Consider the following 20,762-nt stretch of genomic DNA (forward strand, 5'->3'; position numbering starts at 1 on the left):
CGATGTGTATCTCTACACGTCATCACGCAGCACGTTTTAGTTTTCAGGAAGTAATTAAACAAATATTTGTATGGACTTTTGATATAAAAAACACACATAAATGAGAATTTGCCCATTTTTTTGGCATCCATTGTTAGGTATATGATGATGAAAAGTGTGAAAAACGTATTTTTCATTTCACTACGCCTTTAATAAACTGGTTGGTGTGGCCACATAAAAACATAATTTTAACACTTTTCGAACAATCATAGTGACTGATGATCATGTTTTAGGGGGGGGGGGGGGTCACTGCATTCCATCTTTAACCTTTTATTTATTCAAGACACACGATGGCAGTCTTCCACTGTTTAGATTAGATGAATTGCATGGAAGGGAAATGGCCTCATCCACATCTCGAATAGAATATGACATACACATACACCCCGTAGTATAGTGAATCTAATGATATGTTGTGCCTTTGTTGTGAGGTTTGATGGTGATACAGTGCATTGAGCCAAGCTCTAAAGAACACCCCTGTCAGTGTCTGCGGATGCATAAGCCAGCAGGGGATTTGTGTCATTGTCAACTGTGCACAAATGTTCCTGTTTTGTCTGGACAACCTGTTCAATGTGTCATGGTCGCGTCCTGAGCCCCTCCGTTTGTCCATGATTTCCCTCTGTCTCTCCCCAAGTCCTGCTCCTCTGACTCTGATTGCCCTGAGTGCCATCACCTGTGGGGACCAGCTGAGCCAGGTTGGGTGATGAGCTCCCTGCAGTGACTATTTAAACTCTGCCTCGCGTTTGTCCAGTGCTGGATCTTAAGTTGGTGTCAGGTTTTATGTTCAGTGTATCATGTGTATGTACGTCTTATCCTATGTCATTAACCAAGTAAAGTCAAGTTTAGTTTGTCTATTTTCTTTCTCTCTAACAAGTGTTTGGATAACGAGGTGTAATGTGTTAGTGGAACGGAGGGGTTGACTTCACACCGGCGTTGATGTGAAGGAGTGCTTGTTTTATATTACACAGCGAGCAGGAGTGTTATATATATATATAACTGAGCTGACCTGAGGTCTGCTGTATAATGATCTGTCCCTACAGACCAGACACGGGTCACAGTTAAAACAAACACACAGTAGCCCCACTGTGACTGCTGGGGCAAACCAAATGTGGCACGTCATGTAGGCCTACGCGCACCCACGCACGCACGCACACACTTACTGAGCTCTGTGATGCTGCCCACACAGGTGGCCAGCAGGGCCTGTTCCAGGGCGTGTAGCTCTAGCTGAACGAAGGCATCTTCCCTGCTCTCCGCTGGGTCCAGGGGGTCCTTGGTGGTGTGGGCTGGCAGTGACATCTCACCTGGTGAACAACACACAATGCAATGCAATCGTTACGTTGATTTACTAGCGTACAATTGGGGCAGGTTTTCCCCATACACGTTGTTTTGCAGAAGACAATTCCGAGGAGAGGACTTTTCCTAATATAAATCTTGAATGTATATATCAATCACATTCTACTAACTGCATTGTCCATTTATGCAAAGATGTGTCAATCGATAGTCATTTGAACGGCTTGGAAGTGATTTGACTGCTGGGAATAGTTATAAGGGCTACTTGAAGACATAAACAAAACAAATCCTACACTTCCTGTTAATATATATATATATATTGAAAGATTTGTGCCGCATTTTTACGATTTTTCAAAAATAGCAGACCTACAAGCTCGTAGCGTGCCACTCGGTGGTATGAGCTTGTAGATCTGCTATTTTTCAATAGCTAAAGTATAACATAATGCTTAGGTAAAACGCCAAATGGGGTTCCCGTTCAAGAATGGGTTAACTTGTGTAGTTGCTAGTCAGTCTTAGTCTTTATATATTTTTATTAGCTTTATTCCTCTTTTACTCTCCTATAGTCTTGACTCTGTCCTCGGTCTGACTTGGTACTCAAAGCGACCACCCTGCTCCATCTACACAATACCGTAATACGTGAGAAATGTGCAGCCGAATGTACCTTACAGAATGATAAAGCACACTGTCGGATATCTGTACGCACCCTAACCCACCCACAACCCGCAACCCACATTCTGACACGCGCGCACACACACACACACACACACACACACACACACACACACACACGCACACACGCACACGCGCGCTGATGAGCTCTCCATCCATTATGTCATGGTGAAATGGCTATCTGCTGACTCCTGAACTTCTGTACAATGGAAACAGCTTTAGCGAGAGGACAGTTTTAACAAAGGCCAAGCCTGGGCGGGAGCATTATTCACAGGCCATCACACCCCACCTTATTGGCAAGTCTGCTTCAACCATTCCCTGTGTGCGTGCGTGCGTGCGTGTGAGAGAGTGAGAAAAATTGCGACATTGAGTGGCTTGGAATAGATCCACATTGAGTTATCCCAAACCAACCTGTCTTGCAATTATACAGTATACAGAGTGTATGGCACTGGTCATAGTGTCTCCATGGCCCTGGTCAGTGTCAATAAGGTATAATTCTGTGTCCATATCATGGTCAGTAACTCAGTATCATAGTTAGTATAGTTAGTGTAAGTACTAACTATGTCACTGACCATGATACTGAAAAGTATAGAAGGTCCGCACACACCGTTTGAATGCTCCCAAAATAATGTAATAACAGAAGCGGCAAAAGACAAAATGTCTGCCTCTCCAAACCTTCGTCAGGTGTGATACCCGACGAAGAAAGTTCTACTCCCTCCATGTCGGGAGCCAAGAACCTTCTGTTTACAAAGCCTTGACATAGCTCCTGCACCACAGCGGCATATATGGGAGACGGTCATGAAAACTGTGGACCTATAACCTCGTATTATTATGATGCAGAACATGGTTGCAAACAAGAGTTTGAACCAAGGACTTTTGCGTGAAACCATGGGACACTCACGTAACCATCTCTATCTACTGTATATTTAGTAAATGCAGGAACGAAGATAAAGCTGTCTTCATTTCCACGCGGCGCAGACTTGTTCATTATGCTGTAGTCAAAAGTCGGGGTGGAAGAGCAGTATGAGGAAAAGTATGTGTAATGTGTAAACTGCTAAAATAATAAAATGTCCAACAGAGATTCAGAGAGAGAGAGAGAGAGAGAGAGAGAGTGTCTGGCTCTGAAATGGATACACCGACGCATTGTCCTCCTGGGAAACACCCCTATAAACACAAGGTCTTGTCTTTTCGTTCCAAATGTGTGCCATGCACCACGATAATGAAATGCAGCACATAATTGGCTCTGTTTAGAAAACAGCAAACAGCAAAACAGAAAAAAGCTCAAACAAGTATCTATTCATGAACACAAGTGCCAGTCTGTGGCATATAGAGAGACAAAGCACAAATGACTGATTTCTAATCCCTTACCTAGACACTGAACTGCATGCCCCCCCCCTGCACACCCACCGCCACCCGTACCCCACCCCAGGCTGAGCTACTGTGTGCTTATACGTCCATAATCACGTGTGATTAAGTCATTTCCTTTCACTCTGTCCCTGTGTGTGTACGTGTGACTGAATGAAAACAGAACACCCACACAATTCTTGTTAGTGAGTGAGTGGTGGGGGAAAGGTAGAGACTGAGAGAGAGAGTTACACAATAAAATCCTTATTGATGTTAAATATTCAACTCTTGAGTCGACCCAAATGGGCCCTTATTATACAAGACAAGCTGGTTACATTCTGTATACACTCTCAGAGTGACACATGGTTAAATGTATTCTACGTAGTATAAGTATACATTTCTTTAGTTTGGATTGTTTTCATCACTTGCTTTATATTGGCCCCAAGTAAACGTATGTTTCCCATGCCAATAAAGCCCCATTTGAATTGATAGAGAGAGAGAGAGAGAGAGAGAGAGAGAGAGAGAGAGAGAGAGCAAGAGCAAGAGCGAGAGCGCACGAGAGAGAGAGAGAGAGAGAGAGAGAGAGAGAGAGCTTCAGTGGTCAAATGAGAACACAGGCACGCAGTCACCCCCGGGCCAACACAACAGCTCTGTTCTGCTGCTGTGTGGTATAATGCTCCAACTGTGTGATTATTGGAGAACACGTCGACTACAGTGGGGCCATGCATAGGACAGAGGGCTGTGAACCGGCTAGACCTCAGCTGGAGGTGTGCACCTTAACGTAGTTGTTGATTTAAACTAGTTTTCAAAACACACGCAGGTCGACTCTCTCTCTGAGAGTGTAAAAATGTGTAACCCCAAATGCCCAACAGACCCGTATAGGCCGTATAGGGAGGGTCTAATTGGTTACATTTGTGAGACAAATGCATAAATTAACACCCCACGCGTATCAAGAGCTTATTTAGGGTTAGCATTAACGTCTGGGTTTGTGTTAGGGATTCAAATAGGGTTATGGTAATGGTTAACATTAGCGCTAGGTTTTGGTACGGGACTATACGGATACATTAGGTTCAACTTGACAAGACTTTATGAAGTAAACAGCAGTGGTGGGAAAAGTACTCAATCTACAAGCTCTCAATGCGTTGCGTTGCGACGCATTGTGAGCTTGTAGATCTGCAATTTTCAAATGGCCGGAATGTATAGGGTTGAAGTGGTTAATGTATGTTCTCTAATCAAAATTAAAATCTCCAAAGTAACTAGTTACTAAAGTTTTCAAATAACTGTAGTGGAGTAAAAGTACAAATGTTGGCTTCGTGGTGTAGTGGAGTAAAAGTAAAAGTACTGGAAATTGGAAATACTCAAGTAAAGTACAAATACCTCAAAATTGTACTTAAGTAAAAGTACTAATAGTTGCTTTCCACCATTGCTAAACAGAGTGGTTGGTTTGCTCCCTGAAAGACAACTCATCTTTTCTCTTCGTCTTTGGAGCTCTGTCAGAATGGAGGCTTCCTTTCGCACATGTTTTAGCGCCAAGTCTGACTCTTGATCAAGTTGATCAGAGTGTCGTTAACTCGTTCTGTCCCTTTGGTGAAATGCACCTAATCCCGTCAAGAGTACCATAATTATGTACCATAATGTAATCCTGGTCTCTAAAACTACCTCCCCCTGGCCAGCCGGGGTGCCTGATGGAGGGGAAAGGAACTGGTCGGAATAGCGTGTTCCGTGCACGCGCTACGTCCGGCCAGGGAAATTCTCCCCTGTCAGGTGAAAAGAAGCAGCTTGGACTCCTCATGCATAGAAGGAGGCATGAGGTCAGTCCCCTTCCCCCCCCCAGGTTGGCAGAGGAAGTGTAGCGCCCTGCAGGATTACATTACTGGGTTGCAAAATCGTGGGATAAAAATTATATATATAAAAATAATCACTTTTGACTGAGTGGTGCAACTCCCTAACCTGACGCTGCCAGATCCAAAAAGCTTGCTACACAAATTTGTTTCACAGCTTATTTGGATCTGGGATCGCGGAAGCAAATTCGATGACGGGGCTGTTCCTTTTTTTCAAGATACATGGTAGATGATTGGATGGGAGCGTCTGTCTATCACCGTGTGGGCGTGCAAACACAACCAATCATATCGACGTGTCTATATACCGTCACATCCGCATCCCGCCTTTAGCTCACGCTGATTGGTTCGGTGTGAAGCAGATCTGACTCAGGGCTCAACTCTGTCAGAGATCCCAGATGAGTGTTGTGTTGGGGAATATGTTTCCGCAATACCGCCCTCATCTGGCAGCGTCAGGTTAGCAACTCCCCCCCCCCCTCTCTCTCTCTCCCTCATTAACAGGCAACAGCGCAGCACTCTCTCTCTCTGTTTCTGGCACAACAGCGCCCCTACTGGTACTCATTATACTGGTGCTCATTAACCAACACATAGGTATAGTCACATAGGTGAACCAACACATAGGCGGACACATAGGTGAACACGGACATCGCTGTTCCTTGGAGTGGTTGCACCACTCAAAAAAATAAAAAAGAGTATAATAATATGTGAACTCAATAGTTTATATACTTGGAGAGCAGACAAGCTTTACTTTGCATGGAGAAAATAATATCATCTTACAGGAATTCCAGTCCAGGTGATGTGTCTCTCAGCTCAGTAATGCTTGCCAAACTGGAAAAAGCATGAAGTGGAACAAATGAAGGCTTCAAACTGAAGAGTTTAAGCCTAACATGGTTAAATAGACTTTTCCTTCTTGTGACCTGCAGTGTGCCTTCGACTCTCAATGTGCTTCTCGAAAATATACTGAACCCATTCCAGGGAATCGCAAAATGGTGAGCGTGCGAGAGAATGAAAGAAAATACCAGTGAGTGAGAGAATAAAGAAGAAATAGTGAGCTGTCAAGTACAGTATACGTACTTACAAATAACACTATTGGAAGAGAGCGCCAGTCCACTGCATTGTAAAGTATACAGTATAGGCCCTACTGTATTAAATTAAAATTACCATACTGTCCGTTCTTTTTCCATTAGAAGCACATTGAGATTCCCTGTTCAGAATCTGCTATTCAAATAAAATGTAACTTACCTTGACCTGTGTGTTCAGGTCAAGGAAGGGTCAGTGGCTATGCCGAAGGAAGTGTGTGTGTGTGTGTGTGTGTGTGTGTGTGTGTGTGTGTGTGTGTGTGTGTGTGTGTGTGTGTGTGTGTGATCCAGATGATATTTCATACCACTGGAGTTATGAGCAGAGGATTAGAGCAAGAATCACATTACTGTACCACCAACATTTAATTTAATGTTATCTCCATCTGGCACTATGGATGCAAAACTGTAAAAACAGAAGGCTCTTTTTAGTATTATCTTGTTCCAGGCTTATCCCTTTTAAGCTTTAGCTACAATGTTTCTCATGGAGAGACAACTCCTGTGAAACACATTTGTTTGGTTGTGGGATAACAGAGATGGACGATCTGATGATAAAATAATCGGTCCAAGATGATTAACCCATTCTGACCTGAGATCAGATTCATACGAGGTTTCCACTGGACACACACTGGTCTGATTAACCCATTCTGACCTGAGATCAGAATAAAAAAATGTCAGTCGTTGTTTGATTTTTCGAAAATAGCAGACCTACGAGCTTTTAGATCTGCTATTTTTCAATAGCTAAAGCATGACATGATGCTAACACCAAAACGGGTTCCCGCGCAAAATGGGTTAATCAACGGACTTGGTGATTTTCTCATACATATTCTTTTATTGAAATGTGTCACGGCATTTTGGATCAGACTTGTGTGGTTTCTTCAACAAAATTGCCACAACACTTTACAGTGGAAAATTTCTCACAAATCCACTGATGGCTTAATAATAACAGTGGTCTGATGGTTACGTATGGATATAGCCTCTTTGATATGAAACATGTATAGTTGCAGAAAATACATTATATGAAAATTAAATAGAGAACATAGGAGAACATAATGGTATTTTACTGTAAGTACCAAAATATATATCATGATTCATTATCGAATATGAACATATATGGCATTTATAATATGGCACATATAATACGTATGTGTTTTTATGTACCAAAAACATACGTGTATAAGTAAGCCTATGTGGTAAATGTGTTCATTAAAGGGGAACACCACTCATTTTCAACATTAAACATTAACATGTTAATTATTTTTTTCAGACCTCCATTGTGTGTGTGTGTGTGTGTGGGGGGGGGGGTTACAAATAAAAACCAAATGGACCCTCAGGCGATGAATGAACACAGGATTTTAATGTGCTCATGTTGACACCAATGCAGCTCTAGGCCGTGTCAACTTGTGTGCACAGCCTCTCCTGAGATAACAGAGCATACCAGCACACATCCCAGGTTGACACCACCATGCTACCATAACAAATGTCTTCCCGCCACTTCTCTCTCATCAGTGCGTTTGAAGAAATGTGCTTCACTCACGTTTTTTCACTGAACACTCGCAAAAACCCCCAGAGTGTGAATTTAACACAGACCGTCAAAAACATTTCCACAACTCACAACGTGGAATTCTCATCTTCGCTCAGTATTACAGTGCAGGATGATCACTTTTTTTCCCACTGACTGAAACGTAATCTCTATGTTAAAGGGGGTGTCAGTGATTTCAGTCAAAAACCCTTAGGTTTCGTTTTTGCCTTGGGACACAAGCTTTCATCCAATCAGGATAGAGAACAAAAACGAAACCTAAGGTTTTTTGACCCCCAGGGGTTAACTGGGGACAGGGAGGAACTCCTTATATGGTCAGCACACTCTATAGTAGAGAGGATTATCACAACAAAACAAAAAAATAAGTGATATTTGAATTAAGTGAAATCACTGACTCTACCTTTAACTTGTGTGTGCCATGTATGAGATTAACGCGCACACACACAAAACCATCACAACCGTCATGAAATAAAATAAATCAAAACGCTCAACTGACGCGAGGCAGGACTCAATTTAGTGCAATTTACGTAAATAACAAAGAAAATATGCGAGTACGTGGAGACAGAACAACACTTAATAATAAAGCACTGCCACTGCGGGGCCCTTAAAAGTGTGTGTGTGGGGGGAAATTACAGGGCAGCGTTATAAAGAAAACTAAATGGAAGTGATACTATTCAACACAGTAAAACCCAATCTCCGCTGAGAGAAATCATCACACACACACACACACACACACACACACACACACACACCACACCACACCATCCATTACATATTTGAGTGCTCGCCGCTGCGGTGATTTGAGCTTGAAGATAATGGCATTGCAAGCTGTGATCCTGGATGAGCTTATAGCAGGGGGAAGAGGCCGGAGAGCGGCGGCATGCAGCAACGCTCCTATACTGTGTATAACTCTGCCTCGGGTTTCACCGCAGGGACTTGGGCTTTTTTATTGTCAGCGTAAAGAGGCAGAACAGTTTTGCCATTGTTTGACCGCTTGTTGTGCAATATATGCCATTAAAAAAAAGTGAACCGACGCATGAGGTATAACGTAATTGTGTTCCATGAGTTTACGAGTGCGAGTTATGCTGTACAGTTACACTATATAAAGCATTGGTTATCAATTTTGTTTTTACATAAATCTCCTCTCCTGTACCTGGCACAAACTTGTTTGGGGGGGGGGGGGGGGGTCTGCGGCCAAATACATAATTACGTGGGGGTTCCTTTGAAAGGAAAAAAAAGTTGGAGAACCACTGCTGTACAGTCTATAGACCTATGCTATATATCTGTGCTGGTGAATGAGTGTGCGGCGTGTGTGTATGTGAGTGAGTGAGTGTTCGTGTGTACCCGCGTCTCTACATGTATGTGTAGTTGTGTACCTATACGTGTGCATGTGAGAGTGCATTTGCAGTGTTCACATGGGGGGGGGGGAGGGGGGGGGGGGTGACAGCTACCTCTCTGACCACATGTTGAACAGTGAAAACAGCAGCCCTCAACGTGCTTCTTTGTACCCAGGGGGTGTTTGTTTAGTCTGGGGGACAAACCACTGGCCCCATGCCCTATACACAAGGGAGCATGAATGGAGGCCTCTTTGGCTCCTGTGTGAGAGGAATAGAAGCTATAACAAACGCTAAACCACCATTGGCGAGTCATTAAGGTGACATTAATGAGCTGTAACGAAGTCAGGGCCACTGTTCAGCTGCAGCTCCCAATTTGAAGTTGGGGGAATAATGAATGATTTCGTCTCTGTCGGGGTGGTTGCATGCCCAAAAGCGTGTATGTATTCCAACGGATCCAATGTGGTTATTATTTAATCACAAGCTCTTACTTTTCATTGGTTCAATATTCATGAAACTACAGACACACTTCACCACTTTCACTTCGGCTATTTCTTGCTACTTTTTGCAACTGACTGAAGTGCAGTAGAGTAGGGCAATAAAAAAACATACATAGTTGAAATATGGAGATGCCCGGTTATGTCCGACAGCAATGATTTGAGGAAACCAAAGAAGAAAATGTACACATCTGAAAATGAGCCAAATTGTACGACAAAGTATAGGGTTTAAGTGGTTCAAAAACGTCTTGGTAACTGTAGTCTTGCATGCACATTCTGCATTGACAGATGTTGTCATGTTTAGTCAACCAGTGTGTTGAACTTTATTTCACCCTCTAAAACCACCCTAATCATTGCTAGCCTGCGGCATGGCCATACTATTTTTTTTTGCCTATTTTTTTTTTACAGTGGCAGGTTTGTCTGGTTTCCAGGCTAAATTATTGATGCATTATTTCCAAATTGAGCTACTATAGATTAGATAGGTCATATGCAGATCTGCATATGGTGAAAATATGATATATATATATTGATTTTGCAACCCATGTTGCAAAATCAATCACACCCGTGTGAAGTGAGTGGTGCGACTCCGTGTGTGGGGTTCCAGTCCCACAGGAACGCACCCAGGGTGCCGGGCCTACCAGCCACAATATTTCACTGAAGTTGATAAGAAGTCATAATAGGCTCTGGCCTGACAGCGCCGTCGCGTGTTCGAGTCCCGTTCATGATGACCTTTCTCTCTCTCCCTCTCTTTCCTGTCAATCTTCACTTGATAGTTGATACTATCAATAAAGGCAGAAAAGCGAAAAAGAAATCTAAAAAAAAAAAAGGATATACTTTTGTACCTCCAACAAAAGAATATCTAGAATAACTTTAAATAATCAATAAATTGCCTATATAGCCTTCATTTAAACCTGGGTCTCCCCGCATTGTGAACCCAAACATCGCTCTTGCAAAGGGGAATCTGCCTTTTCTTATGCCGATGGAGATATATATATATATAGGCTTCCGGCAGGGGTATACTCTGCTTTGACCACCCCCCACTAGGAAACCTAATCCTGGATGATTCCCAGATGTAACCACCTGGATATGAAATCTGGTTTTACCACATGGGTGTGTGTGGGGGGGGGGGGGGGGGGGGATAATACATCAAACGACTCAACTAAAGGGGGGGAATCCCTATTGAGCCTGAGCCTTCCTGTGCATGTATTGTAGTGGCACCGTGTATAGGTCAATGAAATACTTCTTATAGTTCTGGTAAACATTAAGAGTGCGGTTTGTGAAAAGACAGAACTGCAGAAAACGGTGGGAAAGAATCTTATATACTTTGTGGTTCCTAAACAGGATGTGTCTAATAACGGGGTACGTTCTGTAATGGCAATCATGGGGGAAATGTGTTGTCAAATGTGGTGAAGGAAGGTCACTTGGTCAGTGTGAGGCACTTCAACATATGGGGCTCCATTTTCGTTTATCCCTAAACTTCTTTGCCTTTTTTTTTTTTACTATTTTGCCAAACATTTTTGAATAGTTAAAATGGCCAGTCTACAAGCTCACAATGTGTCAATGTAGATTGGCTAGTTGAACTATTCAAAAATGTTCTTCAAAATAGTAAAAAAGGCAAAGACGTTTAAGGCGTTTAGCGGTGACGAAAATGGAGCCCTGAGTATGTGACCCCTGTCTGCTCAGCTGCACCTGACTGCAAAAGAACCAGCTCAAGTGCTGACGATGTGGAAGTATCTTAAATGACGGCAGTATGTTTACTTTACACCAATTATAAAGACATATACAGTATAGACACACACATACACATAAAACACACAAATATCAAAAGAGATTGATATACCCATCATATATCCACAGTCAGGGTCACACACATAAACACACTTTGATAATAGCTCTCAAACATGCACACACGCGCGCGCACACGTCCACGCACACACACTGACACACACCGCACGCACGCACACACACACACACGCACACACACACACACACACACACACACACACACACACACACACACACACACACACACGCACACGCACACACACACACAATGCAGATGTATATCAACAAGTATCCTCTACTTCCGTGCCGCTTATTATTCCCCAAATTGCTAGTTTCCTGTCTGCGGGCTTTGGTCTAAAACTCTGTCACGGTACTGGTGGGCTTCTAAAGACCACCGTTCACTGCCTGCACCATCAACTGGGTCAGCATGAGATGGAGACATCATTGACTAACAATTAAATTACCCAGGTGGGTCACGACCCCCACCCCCCCCCCCCCCCCCCCCCCCCGGGGTTTTACCAAATTACCGCCCTCCCACCCCACAATTAGGACTTTTATGAGTCAACCACCCACACGTGCCCCGACATAAACTGATTTATCTACACACACTATGCAATGTCACCTGATTTATATGTATAGTTGCAGCCATGTGGGTGTTGCAAAAATAGCAGGCCTGCACAATGCATCGCAACATCACATCTGTTAATATCTTTCTCTCTCGATCAGCTCTTTTATTCTCTTTTGTCTTTCTGTCTGTCTGTCTGTCTGTCACACACACACACACACACACACACACACACACACACACACACACACACACACACACACACACACAGTATATGTTCATGTTCATGTATACGGTAATCACATCACATGTGTATGTGCAAAAACAATTGCGCAATATATTGTATGTCGACCTCTGATATTATAATGCTAACTATTCTATTCTGAGATGATTGTGGGTGGGATGGGTCTGGGGAGGTTATTGGTTGCCAATTACTGCATGTATAGGCTATAGTGTCTTACTCTTGACTGACACTTAACAGGTAGATAGATAGATAGAGAGATAGAGAGATAGAGAGATAGAGAGATAGATAGATAGATAGAGAGATAGAGAGATAGAGAGATAGATAGATAGATAGAGAGATAGATAGATAGATCTTTAGCCTACCGTTGGCGTCTTTGCCGCAGATCAGATGCTCGTACACTTGCGTCAGACCCCACAGCTCTGCGTCGCCGTTGACCGTGGCCTCCAGCACCTCGGCGCTCACCGGACCGCCGCCCACGGACCCCTCCTCCTCCTCCTCGCGCAGCATCGCCCGCGCCGCCCGCGCGCCCACCTCCTCCGCCAGGCTCTCCACGCACGCCACCAGGCAGATGGCGGCGTGCTCGTGCACGCGCACCGACACGCGGGTCTCCACCATCCAGCGGAAGAAGCGTCCCACGGAGAGGGTCAGCCCGCAGCGGGCGGACCGGCCCGCTGATCCGCCTCCGGCCGTCCCGGAGCTCATGCTGTCCAGGGAGAGCGCTCTGACGGCGGACGCCGCGCACTTCTCGGCGAGGCCCCAGCTCAGCACCAGCCTGGCGGCGCTCTGGACCTGTGGTGTGTGTGTGTGTGTGTGTGTGTGTGTGTGTGTGTGTGTGTGTGTGTGTGTGTGTGTGTGTGTGTGTGTGTGTGTGTGTGCAATGCATGATGGGGGGCAAGTGTTGGTCATCGTGACTGCATGACGACGTGACATTTTACATTGTATAATATCCCATTCTGACCTGAGATCAGATTCATACGAGGTTTCCACTGTGGACACACACTGGTCTGATTAACCCATTCGGACCTGAGATCAGATTCTAAAAAATGTCAGTCGTTCTTCGATTTAAAAAAAATAGCAGACTATACAAGCTCGTAGCGCGCCACTCGGTGGCGCGCTACGAGCTTGTAGATCTGCTATTTTTCAATAGCTAAAGCATAACTAACACCAAAATGGGTTCCCGTTCAGAATGGGATATACCATTTAATTGTCACAGAAATAATTGCGATTAAGAATTGCAGGCCTAATTGTGTTTTTGGCATTCGACATCATAAATGAATACTTTTCTGTTTGGCTTGATTTATATAGGCCTACAAGTAAATTTCTTAAGAACTTTATAAGCCTACTTATGATGAAGTTATATAGTAAACGTTATAAGCTAGCTCTACTTATAAGCCTATATAGCCTAAACTATATAGGCTATAGTAGCCTATAGTGTGTAAATAGCAAATTTACAAGCTCATGCGTATTTACCCATTTTTCCCATGGAAACAATTATGCAGACATTATTAGGCCTATGATCTCCAATAATTGCAATTAGGCTATTATAATTAATCATTTTTGACAGGTCTACTCTCAGTCTTATAATATAATAATCATTGTTTGTGAACCTCGAATCGCGTGCATCTCCGGTGAAGCTCGCTCAGCCGCTGCGCCTCGCGCGATATGCGCACCAGGGCCCTCCGCAGCAGCGCCGACAGCCTGTGGACGGCGTCCCAGCTGAAGGACGCGCCACTCCGCAGCAAGACCCCCCGCAGCTCCGCGTCGCTCCACGGGTACTCCTCCAGCTCCGGCAGACACGGACAGCACTTGAGATGGAGGAGGAGGAGGTCGCCGCCCGGGTCCGAGTCCTCTGGCGCCGTGCTCACCGTGTCCCAGCTGCCGTTCCTGCTGCTCATAGAGCCGGTGGTGGTGGCGTGGTGGTGGGTGTGCTGCTGCTGCTGCTGCCATGACCAGCAGGAACCTGCACCCCGCTGAGGGGACTCGTGGGACTGGGACTGCCTTCTGGACCGGGACGAATGAGACCGGCTGAGGGACTTGCAGGAGGAATCCACATAGCCGGAATCCAGACTCATGTCTTCCAGGGACTTCTTCGTCGTCGCACTACTGCTGCTGCTCGTCATGATAATGATGGTAACTTACTTGGCTACGAGGTTATTCTTAAATTTGACGAGTGACTTTTACGCACGTATAGTAAAACAACATACCAGATATCCATCAAAAGCAGAGCTTCTGTAGAAACGTTATAATAAGAAACATATGATGAATAGCCCCGGAGGTATTCTATCATTTCTATCTCTAGAATGGTATTGTACCTTATAAGAACCTGGATTTCATCATGCCACAACGTCCCTCTCCCGCCCGGTCTGCCAAAAATAACCAAATATATGGAGGGATATATGGAGGGGGTGAATGTAGCCTACTTTACGCACAGCGAACCAATCATCCGTCGGTGCTGAGAGGACCAATCAGACACACGTGCGCACTATAATGACTTGCCTGTAGTTTACTAGTACTGCCCTACAGCGCCACCGCGTGGGGGGATAATGGAGTTAATATTCGATTTTTAAAATTTTGGACTGGACATCATTTGTGGTCTTTCAATTGGACTTCTTATTATAGACACTGTGTGTGTGTGTGTGTGTGTGTGTGTGTGTGTGTGTGTGTGTGTGTGTGTGTGTGTGTGTGTGTGTGTGTGTGTAAAACAAACATTAAATGCCATTAACAATAAAGAGACAATGACGTAATGAGTTACAAAAGGACGTATGTTTTCCCTTCATTGTCAATGGCGTTTATTAAACAAATATTGAAATAAAGACAGCTAGCGCCCCTCAAAAATGGAGTTTGTGTATAGGAAGGGGGCGGGGCAGCTAAAATGAATAAGCTATCAAATATATAAATACTGAATCGAGCGAAACTTAAAAACTGTCTGGGGTGTTCACAAAATGGCCAAAGGTGCCCTTACGCTTAAGTTATAGTATTGAATGTGCAAATGAACAGTTTTTCAATAGATACAGTTTAGCCCCAAACTGAAGGGTAGGCTACTCTTATTTTGAAGAGTTCGTCCAACGGAAGTCTTATATTTGCTAGCTTAGATTTCACTCCAGTGAATAGCATTTATCCATTTAGATAACTTTATTATTATTATTATTATGATTTAATTACCTATTTTTACACAGAAACATAATGTGTGTCTTATAGCATAGCATCATTTAAATGCTTAATTTGTAGTTTTAATGTGCAAATTAAACTTTTTTTCAATACTCTAGAGGGTACTCTTATTTTGAAGAGATCGTCCACCAAATTAGCTCTTAGATTAGCTCACTAGACAGTGCCCTTAGAGGCGCACAGCTGACACCAATATATACTCAGGGTGCACCGACGGCCGACGCACGTTCCAAAGGATATGCTTTCATGGTGGCTTGTAAAACTGTCTTCTTCTGAGGAGCACCTTCAACGCTTATCGCTACCATGATGATGCCAGTGATCAAGTTACACAGAATAAGCCTAGGTATGTCTAAACGTGTGAGGAGGGGGATTTTAATTTATGAAAAATAATGTATTAAGAACATGTGTAATTGGAAGTGATGCCAAATAGCCTATAGGCCTACTATACCATACCAGACACAAACAAAGTTTGAGAACTGCTGTTTTAGAAGGAATTTGGGAATATAGCAGGGGTTTTCAACCCTTTTCATTTGTAAGGCCCATTATTTAGTTGGCATCTGAGCCGGCACGGACCACCATTTGATGAGATTTAGCCTGATCAGACCCAGAACTAAAGAATATTTTGTTGTTCGGTATTTTGTCCACAATTCCATGCTGTTGGCAAACGTTGATCAAAAAGTGTGTAGACTTCTTATAAATGAAGTAATGCAGGGACCCATACGGGTCCATTTGGTTTCATTTTACGATTTTTGAGCGGGAACCCCTTTTGGTGGTTACATACATTTTAGTTTAGCTATTGAAAAATAGCAGACCTACAAGTTCATAGCGCGGAACGGTGCCGCGCTATGAACTTGTAGGTCTGCTATTTTTGAAAATCACACCCGTGTGAACTGAGCGTTGCAACTTCCCTCTCTGTTTTGTATCCTCAGATAACCATTCGGCACCACCCGCGGTGAAACCAAATCATCCCGCACGCGGTCGGCATGGGAGGAGCTTTGACACATGTTCTGACCAGCAAACGGTGTGTGATCTGGAATACCACGGAATAGGTATGTCTAAAGTTTGATCAGTATTAAAGGACAACTTTAGTTTTTTTTTGACCAAGGTTCATGTTTTAGGTTGTTATTGGAGAAAGTAAAATAAGTGAGTTGTTAATTTTTCTTCATTTGCTGCTTTCTTTAGTTTTAAGGAATTTAGCTGTTTTTGACAGGGGCATTCGAACAAGGGGCTAAATATGTATTGTTTTACAAAATTTTATAGCCATTTATTTTTTTAATTATTTACTATAGTCCTACTAGACCCCAAAAATTTACATATGGCCACAAAAGATCACGAGATCTACTGAATGTGTCAAACTGACATATTGAGCCTATGACACACAGTGTGGCTTCCCCCCAGAAGGCCTCCTTCACATTCAGTAGATCCTGTGATCTTCTGTTGCCAGATGTAATTTCCTGGGGTCTATTAGGACTATAGTAAATAGTAAAAATAAAATAGCCATAATATTTTGTAAAAAAATACGTATTTAGGCCCATGCTCGAATGCCCCCGCGCCCCTGTCAGCTAAAATCCCTAAAACGAAAGAAAGCAGCAAATGAAAAAACACTTATCTTTTACTTTCTCTAATAACAACCTAAAACATGAGCCTTGTTTGAAAAAAAAAAAAACTAAAGTTGTCCTTCAAGTTATCTTCAGGGCCGGTTGGCACCTAGGTGGCGCTATAAGCTAGATCTGTAGAGGTTATTAACAAATAAATGTGTAATTTGGAAGTGATGACACAAGGAAATGAGCAGACAACATTGGAACTTATACTTGGCCACTAAATTAAGCTGATAAATGAGTACTCTGTCCTGATTGGCTGAAATTGTGCAACCTGCCTCGAAAATGTATTTTTGTTTATCAATAGGAAATCTTGCTAGGTTTAACCCAGGGTTGATTTTGGCAGCACATTTTCATTTTAGTTTTAGTCACAGTCTCTAGTTTCATTTAGTTTCTAGTCTAGTTTGAATGTGCCTAAAGTGCCCATATGGATTCTCAGAGTGGGGACCGTGCTGAAAGCTTGTACAAGAACGGTTGCTGCATGAGGCCCAATGATTTAAATCGCGGTATAATTGTGTTGAAAATTGTGACCTGTGTATTTTTCTTATACAAATCATGTTGTGCATCAAAATATAAATGGATTCAGTAAAGGGGCACGTACTGAAAAATAGAGGCTGAACACAATGCAATATCATTCAGGTTTATATAGATATAATCAGTTATACAAATATGCTGATTTACTTATCCAATATGTGACCACTGTGAGTACAGTGGTTTGATAAACAAGTGGACCATGGTCCTTTTTCATGAAACTACATAATGTAAGCTTTCATATGATGTATTGTTCATTGAAATTGAAATAAAAATGAAGAAGATATGACCATCTGAAACTTGTTGAACCGGAAACCAAAGTACAGAATTTCAAAGATTTTAGCACCTCTGGGCCCCAGGAATGGGTGTGACAATAGATACTAAAATAATAAAATAAATACATGTGGAGTAAAACTACTTGCATCCAACACTGCAAGTAGGCTATCATTTATTCCAAGATCCATGCTTTTAATTGCTAAATTCAAATGCTGTATGTTTGTTTACTTTACATTATTATTAATATGTACAAAAAGGTACCTTTTACCCCTAAATGGGAGTGAGTGCTACACATTCCTTCACAACAATAGGTCAACAATTTTCATGTTGTGCATCAAAATATAAATGGATTCAGTAAAGGGGCACGTACAGAGGCTGAACACAATGCAATATCATTCAGGTTTATATAGATATAATCAGTTATACAAATAGGCTGATTTACTTATCCAATAGGATCTTCCTGCAGCTACCGTAGTATAGCTGCAGGAAATGGTAAAAGTAAAATCAATAAAAAGGAAAACGATCATTTTAAAGTCCATCCTGGTACTTTTGCTGAACACATAATTATATTCATCATAACAGTGCAGAGTGTAGGCTACCAGCTCTAAGCTGTAATATCTATTATTGTATTTGTATCTAAGACTTGGGACATGAATCCCCTGTGTGACTCGAGTCATTTCATGTGATTTTTAGACTAATCATTTGGCTGGCTAACACCACAAACTGTAGATGGCGTTCCCCCTGTATGGGTCCTCATGTGAGAGACTGCAAGATCAATTTCCGCCGAACGACAATGTTGCGCCATTTACCTGCTGCTCCTTGGAGGTAGTAAACAAACAGGAGTAGGATGCACACCAGTGTTGGCGAAGTGCTGCTGGACTTGGGAACATTTTATAGAATATAAAAACAGAAATAGTGCTCCTACCAGTGCTCAAAGCTAACGGCTTTAAAGTGTATTGCTTTACAAGTTTGATATAATGTCAGTGCAGGGTGTGTGACATTTATTTACTACATGTGTTGTAGCGACTACTTCTTCCCATGAAATCAAATAGTAGTAGTGCTATGAGGCTGAGCTGTCGGCAGGAACTGTGTGACGCGTTTCTTTCAATCAAATCCAGGAAAGTTCTTATTGTAGTTAAGTTGATTTATTGACAAATAAACAAGGTCCAAAAAGAATGTACTGAAAATGTTGATAAATGAAAACGTATACTTATAAACGATTAAACGACTAAACGGTCAACAGAAAATATTGAGCCTAGAGCTCACCCCATTCTCTCACTGAATGCCACTGCCCAGACACACAGCTGACATAAGTACAATGATTAGCAGACACACAGCAGGAGCTCATCAATCAAGTAAGGGCTGTGGCACATTGAAAACCCAAGCATGGGAAAAAATAAACAAATAGAATAAACAACAAACAAAATGTATATTTTGGCTCCTACAATACCGGCCCCTAATTATTAAATAACAAATAATAATTACACAATCATGAATGGCAATCAAATCGAAGTCTTCTTTCTCCTTTCTTCAAGATGTGTGTATAGTTCATAGTGAGTGTAGTGAATCAGTGTAGTGTGCAAGGGGCAAAAAAGGGGCAAAGGTCAGCGGCAAAGGGGGAAAGGTGAATCCAAAGTCAATTTTCTTCCGCCTCCTGTAGCAGGCAGATTTTGGTGATGGGTCTGTTCAAAAAGCCAGTCTTGGTCTTAATTCGAACTTGACGTACGAGTCCTCTTCTGTCCAGAATGGTCTCTACAATCTTTCCAGTTAGCCAGGAGTTTCGAGGCGCTGTGTCATCCACTATGATCACGAGGTCCCCTGGTGCAAAGTTGCGTCTGATGTTAGACCATTTTTGTCTCTCCTGTAACTGTGGAAGATATTCTTTGACCCATCTTTTCCAAAATAAATCTGACATATATTGAACTTGCCTCCACCTGCGGCGAGCATATATGTCATTCTTCTGAAACTGTCCTGGTGGTATGGAAGGTGCAGTTTTCAGAAGCAAAAGGTGGTTCGGGGTAAGTGCTTCAAGGTCATTTAGATCTGTAGAAGCCTTGGTGATCGGTCGGCTGTTGAGGATAGCTTCAACTTCACACAGAATGGTGTGCAGACTTTCCTCATCAAGATTTTGCACATTAAGTGTAGAGTTGAGCACTTTTCTCACTGATCTGATCAGTCTTTCCCACACACCTCCATGGTGTGAGCCAGCAGGGGGATTGAAGATCCAATTGATTCCTTTTTGGAGCATCACATTGTGAATCTGGGCTTGATTCCAGCCTTGAATCGCCTCCTTCAACTCACGCTGTGCTCCCACAAAATTAGTCCCATTGTCACTTCTTAATTCTTTCACTTGACCTCGTCTTGCTGTAAAACGATGAAGTGCATTTATGAAAGAGTCTGTCTCAAGTGATGATGCCACTTCAATATGAATCGCTCTTACAGCCAAACATGTAAATATGACACCATAGCGTTTCACAATACTCCTTCCACGTTTCACTCCAAAGGGTCCAAAATAATCGACTCCCACATATGTGAATGGAGGTTCATCAGGAGAGATTCTGTCAATAGGCAGGTCTGCCATCTGCTGTTGTCCTGGAGTAGCATTGATGCGGCGGCAAACAACACATTTTGACATGATTCTCCTGATTGCAACAGTGGCACCAGGAATCCAATATTTCTGGCGTAGTCTGGATAACATGTGGTTGCGACCACCATGTCCCACCTGTTTGTGAATATGTCTAAGAATCAGATTTGAAATATGAAGCTCTTTGGCCAGTATGACAGGATGTTTAATTTCTTCTGGCATTGCTGCTCTGTCAAGTCGCCCTCCAACTCTTAACACTTCGTTATCCAAAACGGGATTGAGTTTATGAATGTGACTTGACCTCTTAACATTCATTCCTTTTTTTCAGATTTGAGATTTCATCTGCAAATCTCTTCTTCTGGCAGAAGCAGATTAAGGTCATCTCAGCAG

General features: G+C 42.8%; 1 protein-coding gene across 2 annotated transcripts in view; it reads right to left on the bottom strand.

Moving 5' to 3' along the window:
- Positions 1 to 14,561, bottom strand: part of LOC308316098 (ankyrin repeat and BTB/POZ domain-containing protein 2-like) — a 33,831-nt gene extending 19,270 nt beyond the window's left edge. For both annotated transcript variants that reach the window (XM_080764474.1, XM_080764473.1), the window contains exons 1-3: positions 13,826 to 14,561; positions 12,581 to 13,007; positions 1,197 to 1,337 (exon numbers count right to left, since the gene is read on the bottom strand). In XM_080764474.1, coding sequence (XP_080620600.1) covers positions 1,197 to 1,337; positions 12,581 to 13,007; positions 13,826 to 14,338 — 1,081 coding nt within the window. In that variant the 5' untranslated portion in view covers positions 14,339 to 14,561. The remainder of the gene's footprint in view (positions 1 to 1,196; positions 1,338 to 12,580; positions 13,008 to 13,825) is intronic.
- Positions 14,562 to 20,762: the final 6,201 nt, after the last annotated feature.

This window comes from Protomyctophum bolini (assembly GCF_963924005.1).
Source record: "Protomyctophum bolini genome assembly, chromosome: 1".
Taxonomy (NCBI): Eukaryota; Metazoa; Chordata; class Actinopteri; order Myctophiformes; family Myctophidae; genus Protomyctophum; species Protomyctophum bolini.